General features: G+C 45.4%; 1 protein-coding gene across 1 annotated transcript; it reads right to left on the bottom strand.

Moving 5' to 3' along the window:
* Positions 1-1,990: 1,990 nt before the first annotated feature.
* Positions 1,991-6,706, bottom strand: LOC101156874 (photoreceptor-specific nuclear receptor-like). Its single transcript, XM_004066761.5, has 8 exons — positions 6,093-6,706; positions 5,642-5,792; positions 4,654-4,757; positions 4,280-4,567; positions 3,768-3,946; positions 2,992-3,232; positions 2,748-2,853; positions 1,991-2,492 (listed from the first exon to the last, which is right to left on the bottom strand). Exons 1-8 carry the CDS (start codon positions 6,184-6,186, stop codon positions 2,360-2,362), a joined length of 1,296 nt encoding a protein of 431 aa, XP_004066809.1. The 5' UTR covers positions 6,187-6,706; the 3' UTR covers positions 1,991-2,359.
* Positions 6,707-7,500: the final 794 nt, after the last annotated feature.

Genomic DNA, 7,500 nt, shown 5'->3' with positions numbered 1-7,500 from the left:
TTTGTAAAAAGACTCGCCTCTTTCAATGTCTGCTCAGATCTCCTTTTGATGTTTCATCAGTCTATTGTTTTAAGAGCCCTGTCCTATGCGGTGGTGTGTTGGGGGTGTGCGCGAACAAAAAGGACATAAAAAAACTGAATCGTCTGACCAGGAGGGCAAGCTGTGTGGTGGGGCGGAGCCTGGAGACAGTGGAGGTGGTGGCAGAGCGGAGGATACTGTCCAAACTGGACAGCATCATGAAGAACACTGGTCATCCCTTGCATGGACTCTTTAGTGACCAGAGGAGCACATTCAGCGACCGCCTTCGCTCTCTGCCATGCTCCACAGAAAGACCCAGGAAGTCCTTTGCACCGAGTGCAATTAGACTGTTCAATGCTGCTGGGAGGGGAGGGGGCATGAGGAGGAGTCACTAAACAGGCATCTACTTTTTACCACTTTTATGGTTTTGCTTTTACTTCTTCTATTTTGTTTTCATTGCTCTTATATTTTTATCCCTTTTGTTCTGTTTTTAGTGGGTGTGACTATTTTATGATTTTATGACTATTTATTACTCAACTACTTTAAATTTCTATTGAATGTTTCTGTATTTGAGCAGCATCGGATGGATATGCAAGTTCCCTCGGGATTAATAAAGTACTCTATCTATCTATCTATCTAGATGTTTTCTCTCACATTGAACAGAAAACAGTGTTGAACTCTTACCAATATGGGTCTGTGGCGCCAAAACCCCCCAGCCACGTTCTCGCTTCCATGGACGCAGCTGCTCATGGCAAACAGAAACAGGAAGGGCTGCTCACTAAAGTTTTCTGTACATTAAGGGGAATCTTTGTCAGAAATAACAATGTCAGCAGAAAACCTCTCAGCATCTTCCTCAGAGGAGCAGCACATCCATCTGGAAGAGATTCCTAATATTTTACAGACACATTACAGTGAGCCCTCACTACGTCATGGTCCACCTTCCACAGTCGGGTTTCACAGAAAACACCGAAAACACCAAAACACCTCTGATGTACAGTCACAGAACCAGCTTTTGGGATTATTTGTTTATCTACATTTCTTTATTTTACATGGAAGCAGTTCAAAGATGAACAGATTCATGTGAGAAAACATTTTAATGCTTCACATTAAAGATGTTTCTTTGTCTATAAGTTTTCATTTCAGAAGTTTGAACTACAAACTGCATTTCCACTTTTCTGTGACTGTTTTATCATTGTGCTATCCTATGGGGTCCAGATGACCCCACCCTTACATTGACGTGTTCTCACCACCATGACAAAGGTGGATAAAGGTGAAGATCACAAATCATTGAAGAAAAAAGGTTCAGAACACTGTATAGTGGGTCTAGATGACCCAACTCCCAATGTTAAAGTGCCTAGGATAGAACAAGGGATACGGCAGCATTTATGAAGGAGAACCTGGAACAGACGCCCAAGAGTGAGTGGAAACATTTTTATCTCTAAGCCAGAAGAGGGTGGTGTTTGAGAAGCTGTATACCAGAACTGGATTAAGTGACTCCTCCCCCTGGCGTTCCAAACAGGAAGTACCTGCTGGCTCCAAGAAGCCAAAATCCCATAGACTTCAATAGAGAAAGCAGACTTCTTAGGTTCTTCCATTATCAGACACAGTTGTGTTTTTTTCCACAAAACACAACTGTGTCTGATAACAGAAGAACCTAAGAAGTCATTTAAAAATACAGACACCATGAACTTTATTGAAATAGAGAAAGAAACAGCTGTTCCTCCGTCATTCTATTGGTCAGAAGAAACATTCTGGATCTGATGCCTTTTTTTGATCATCCAGATTTATTCTCATTTTTTATGTGGTTCAAGCTCAAGTTATAAACTCCACCTATAATAGGTGGAGCCTATGCCCCCACATCCAACGCTCAAAATGTTTGATTGACAGGTCTCACATACAGTCAAGGAAAGTAACTTATAAAAAAGTAGAAGTTGGTGCAGTTCTGTAAGGTAGAAAAATGAGTCGTCAAAAATCTGTTTCAACACGTTTTACTTTAAAAAGGCAAAACTTAAGTCACTTTATTGACAGAAGTAGCAGACAATCCATCTACCAACCGACATCAGCACTGGAACACCGATAATGAAACAGCAAAGACAAAATACTACAGGCTGAAAGGACGTCAGCAGAGAAATAAATACAATTGAAACAGACAGCAAACATTTCAACAGGAACTGGACGGTTTTTATGGTTCAGCAACAGCAGACGAGGAAGCAGCAAGAAATCAATCAAAGGGTTTTTACAAAAATCCCAAGATGCAGCTCTCTGACATGAATGCAGAGAAGGAAGCAAACATCCGTCACATGTTATCGCTCTGAGTCCCACTGAGACCTGCACACAGAATTCAGTTCTTGAACATGTCGCACAGCAGCTTCTCCATGGGAGTGTTTCCAATGGTCCTGTGGAAGAACAGCAACTCGATCCGCTCCGAGTTCACAAAGCGCAGCGAGGGGAGAAGAAGCAGCAGCTTTCCAAACCTGAAAGACCAAAGCAGAAAGATGCTCAGCAGGCAAGATGGAGAAGAAGGACAGAAGCTTCACGAAGCTTCACGAAGCATCACGAAGCATCACGAAGCATCCAAAACCGTCAATCAAAAATCGGCCTTATAGAACTAATGACGGTCAGATGAGGTCCAACGTGTGACTGAGTTCAAATCCAAATCCTTCATTCCTCAACAAGACAGTCAAAGGTGTTTCATTGGCTTCATCTGAGCTCTGCTTCTTCCTTCCTACCGGGCTGGTTGGCTGGGGTAGTGGGAGCGGATGTGTTGTCCCAGCATGACTTGAGACTGATCCTGGAGGTTCTCCACTTGTTCTGGATCCTTCAAACCTCGAGTCTCTGTGTGGGAAAGAACTGAATTAAGCATCAAATTCAAGGAATTCTCCTTCATTTCGGAGCATATTAGGCAGGTCAGCTGTTACGATTGGTTTGTCTGTAATGCTAGAGACAAATTGGAGCATGTTTTGTGATTCTAACCTGGTTTAAAAAGCACAATGGCCTTGAGACAGGCAAACTCTGTGGGATCCACGGCGAGGGCCTTGAAGCGGCTGAAGGCCTCCTGCAGGAGCCGCAGGTCCAGACCGGTGTAGCTGGTCTTGCCCTGCATGCCGGGGCAGAGGTCGGGCAGGGACAGCAGCGGGCAGCTGTCCAGCGGCAGCGACCACTGGATGGCACAGAGCAGGAAGAGCTCGCTCCACGCCTCCTCCAACAGGATCACCTGTGAACACAGAAGCAGCGTTTGGAAACACGACATTAAGCAACCAGATCTGCTGGAAGAACAACAAATAATCCTAGTGATGGTCAGTTTGTCGTGTGTAGAAGCTCTCCTAAATTCCAGTTTGAACCAAACAAGAGAACTCTGGTTCTCTGAAAGACCCATTCTGATGAAGATGGTGCTTTGGTGTTTTTAACATCTGTTTGTCATGATGGAGGACAAATATAAAGACAATTAGGATTAACATTAGATGCATGATCAGGAATAAAGGACCAGTTGAAAACAGATCACTTTAAAAAAAAGCAGCATCAGAAGATGATGAGAGTGGATCTTCCAGCAGTGATTCTGTTTATTTCCAAGTGTTTTTGTCAATAATGAACAGCCTAAAGTCAAAGTTTGTTGTGTGTTTAGTAAAGTTGTAAAGATTCCTTCTTCCAGGTGCATTTGTTGAGGATTTTCTGTTCATCATGCAGCTCTTATCATGATGTCAGAGATCCATGCTGGCTTCTTTTCTCAGCCTGTTCTCGGCTGCTCTTACCTGGTCTCTGAAGGGCAGGTTGGAGAAGACCGGCAGGTTTTTGGCCCACTTGACGGACATGAAGAGCAGCCTGGCTGAGGTCTCGTAGACGTTTTCTGAGCTGGAGGGGTACAGAGCCATGTGGTACTCTGATGACGCTCTCTCCGGCTCGTTGCTCGTCACATCAATGTTTTCATCCACTGAGACACAAACAAGAGGTCTGGGTCAGCAGAGGAACGCATTCTTTGGAGCGGCCACAACTCAGTTTCAGCAAATCGTTACAATTAAAAGTAAATAATGAGGTATAGTTAAGCCAACGTGATGGGGTGATGATTCTGACCTCCTCAGACTTTAGGAGCTGCTCTAAAGCCTTTTTGCTGCTCTACACTCTCAGCTTGAGCTTCAGTCTTTACAGTAGAGCTGCTTTCAGGCTGCGTGGAGGAAAACCCTCTTTCCTCCAGACAGAGCAGGAAGTGGTTTGCTTTTTTGGTAAAGGAATGTTTTGGAGACGAGTGTGATGTTGACCTCCTCACCGTCTTCAGGCTCCAGCTTGGCACAGGTCTCAGCCGTCATGAGGCTGGCCATGAAGCGGTGGTTGTTCTGAGGACTGACGCAGCGCTGGGGGGTGACGGAGGACGTGATGGCCATGGAGGAAGTGATGTGGGGCCATGTGATGACAGAACCGCTGGAGGAGGAGGAGGAAGAGGAGGACGAGGATGCAGGTTCTCTTGTGGTGGCCAGGTGCTCCTTCTCCGGGTCCACATCGATGGAGTCCAGGCGGACCTGGGCGGTGCTGCGGGGCTGCCGCTCATTCTGCACGGCTGCAGAGAGGAGATGACAGGGGGGGCTCAGGTTTGGCCCTCTGACGGACAGCAGGGGGCGACTGAGACAGAGCTCAGAAACTCACCGTCTTTGTTCATGCCGGCCTGCAGGCACTTCTTCAGCCGACACGCCTGACACTGGTTCCGGTGGGCTTTGTCCACTGGACACATGCCGGTACCTGCCTGGCACCTGTTGACCCAATCAAGCTCTTAAAGTCCAATCAAAACGGAACCATACACTGAACCGTTTCTGGTTAGACAATGTGAGACTTTAGTTTGTCCTTCAGTTGACTGAAGGGTTCGCTGTAAATGAGGTAGTTGGTCTTTATCTTTTCTTTTCTCTAATGGCAGACAGAAAACCTTCAGCAGAGCTAGAGACCATCATGGACTTTTCTTGGAGCAAAAAGCTCTTTTCTCTAGATCAACGTTTGGCTGTTTTAGACACTGTTGAAGTGTTGGAGACAGTTGTATTGACAGGTGTCTGCAGGTTAGGTTCATGTTTTTGCTCTTTGCTCCCTTTAATATTTATATATACGTCACCTCAAATATAAATGTGTTACCACGACAAAATAACACGAAAAAATGTTTCACTCTCTTGAGGATCATTATGTCGTTGTGGAGAACAGAATATATAATCTTATATAATCTGTGATCGAGAAAAGAAAAACGTTTATTAAAAGAAAAACACATTATTAGCATTAAACTACAAAGTTGTGTTAAATGTGTAAACATTTTTCAGTTTCAGATATATTATTAAACTATATCTATATATAGATATATTGATATCTATATATATCTATATATAGAGAGAGAGATATAGATATATATGTAGTTTAACTGTAGTTTCAAGGTGTGTTGTGAAAGAGCCAATCAGTAGACCGGAAGCCAAAACGCAGAGGTTAATTGTTTTTATTTTTATTTTAAAAAGAAGTACGTACAATTATTTTTAGCTATCTATTGTAGCTTTCGGTAAGTACATGTTGGTGTTGGAGCTGAGCCTGACCTCTGCGTGGTGAAGCAGAGCCTGTACAGTGATTTGTCGGGGGGGGGGGGGGGGGGGGGGTGTTCTCTTGCCTGTAGATGAGCCTCCTCCTCACGCTCCTCTTGAAGAAGCCGCTGCAACCATTGCAGGCGTAGATGCCGTAGTGTTTCCCGCTGCTGGTGTCTCCGCACACTTTGCAGACCAGAGCTGGGCTCAGAGCCTTTCCCGGGCCTGGACTCTTGGCTGCAAGTCAAAACGCGTCAACGGGGCAGTTAGTTATCGTGGGCTGAGCCAGGCTTTGTTGGGTGCGTGTGCCTGCCATCTGCACATGACCTCGGCCGCCCCGCAGCTCCACGTTTGAGTCTGATAGGTTTAACTACAAGCATATCTATGACATCTCTTCAATAGAATGACACTGAACTTCAGTGAGCAGCTAGAAACCACTGAGCTGTCAGATCTGTTCAAACTGCTAACATGCATCATAAAGCAAACAAAAGAACATGTCACAACCCATTGGGTCCCTCTGGGAGGATTTGCTCTCACCTCCTCTGCTGTCTTCAGCCCCGCTGCTGCCAGACGACTCGGTGGGAGACGACGAGGCCATCATGGGGATCTTTGACAGGTGATCTTCCATCATTTTCCACTCAAAATGATTAAGTGGAATGATGTGAGACAAAGCGGCTGTTTCTGTCAGACGAGCTTGAACTCTTGTCAATGTTATTTCCAGATGAGGTCCCCTGGCTCTCCCTTGGGCCCCTGGGGGCAGTTCTCAGCCTGTAATGTTGTTGGAGACTTCAGCAGATGAAGATGGTCAGGGGTCCTCCCACTGGCTGATCTGACACTTGTTGCTGGTCTGTCTGGAGGCTGAGCGTTGCCGGGGTCTGTAGCCGTCTGCGGGTTCTCCTCGCCAGCAGGTCCTCAAAAGGGAGTCCAGGGGGTGGAGGGGCAGGATTAGCTCCAAGCGCTGTGTAAGCAGCATGCATATTTGTCATCCTCTTAATCTTTACTGTTCATCTAGCGGATCAATCAGTCACATTGCTGGAACACTGGTGTGGAGCTGAAGCAGGAGGGGGGAGAAAGACGGACTGGCCTCACAGCTTCAGCTGGAATATGGCGGTTTGTAACTTTAGAGCAGCTCCCGTCTCCTCGCGTCTCCTTTGCCCCCATCACTCAACACTCGTCTTTAGTGACTGCAATTAAAGGGACGAGGCACACATTATTATATTTACCCGCCCCTTCAATTTGTATGCCCCCCTCCGGTGCTCCTTTGGAGCCTCTGAATGTGCTGTGTATTTGTTCTGTATGATTGCCTTCATTCATAATGAGTTTGCAGAGGAGCTGCCTATTAACTCTCCTTTCCATCCATTTTTTACATAAACCTCAGATCAATGATTCTCCTCAGTTGCAGGTGAAAAAGTTAACAGGGGGACATTAGAAGCACGAGGGACTGAAGCAGCTCTCATTCAGACAAGTCCTCTTTAACGTGTCTTTAACGGCCCCAGAAGTCTTTTTTCTAGTCACTCATGGGCTGTTTCCTGCATGTCAGCAGCAAAACAAAGAATTTCCCTCAGAAAACAGCAATCAGCTTTATTTTGTTTCACAGCACTGGTTTCTTATTTCAACTCAGGGCCAAAACAAAAAGGAACAGATGACCTGATTTACCAATGCAGTTCAGTTCCATGTTTATTATAAGGAACAAATTCACAGCAGAGATGGTCTCAAAATGCAAGTCAAAACTAGAATTAAATACGATCAAATGTTCCCAAAGGAATCCAGGATTGTCATTTTCCATCTCAGACCAGATCAATCCAATCCAAACCGTGCTGGGAATTGTGTAAAGGTCCAACATTAATGACAGAGAAAGGCTCAGGGTCAAACCGAACAGACAGCTTTGTGCTTTCCACGACAAAAAACACTGTTAGCTCTTAAAGCTTGTGTCTGAATTCTCTCA

Source organism: Oryzias latipes, chromosome 3 (genome assembly GCF_053564925.1).
Source record: "Oryzias latipes strain Hd-rR chromosome 3, Olatipes_Hd-rR_3.1".
Taxonomy (NCBI): domain Eukaryota; kingdom Metazoa; phylum Chordata; class Actinopteri; order Beloniformes; family Adrianichthyidae; genus Oryzias; species Oryzias latipes.
This window is presented reverse-complemented; position numbering and strand designations above follow the sequence as displayed.

Coding starts and splice junctions, on each gene's coding strand:
- LOC101156874 (XM_004066761.5), bottom strand. CDS start 6,186: ATGATGGAAGATCACCTGTCAAAGATCCCCATGATGGCCTCGTCGTCT. Junction 3,947..4,279: donor CAAGCTGGAGCCTGAAGACG/GTGAGGAGGTCA, acceptor TTTGTGTCTCAG/TGGATGAAAACATTGATGTG. Junction 2,493..2,747: donor TACCCCAGCCAACCAGCCCG/GTAGGAAGGAAG, acceptor TTGGTCTTTCAG/GTTTGGAAAGCTGCTGCTTC.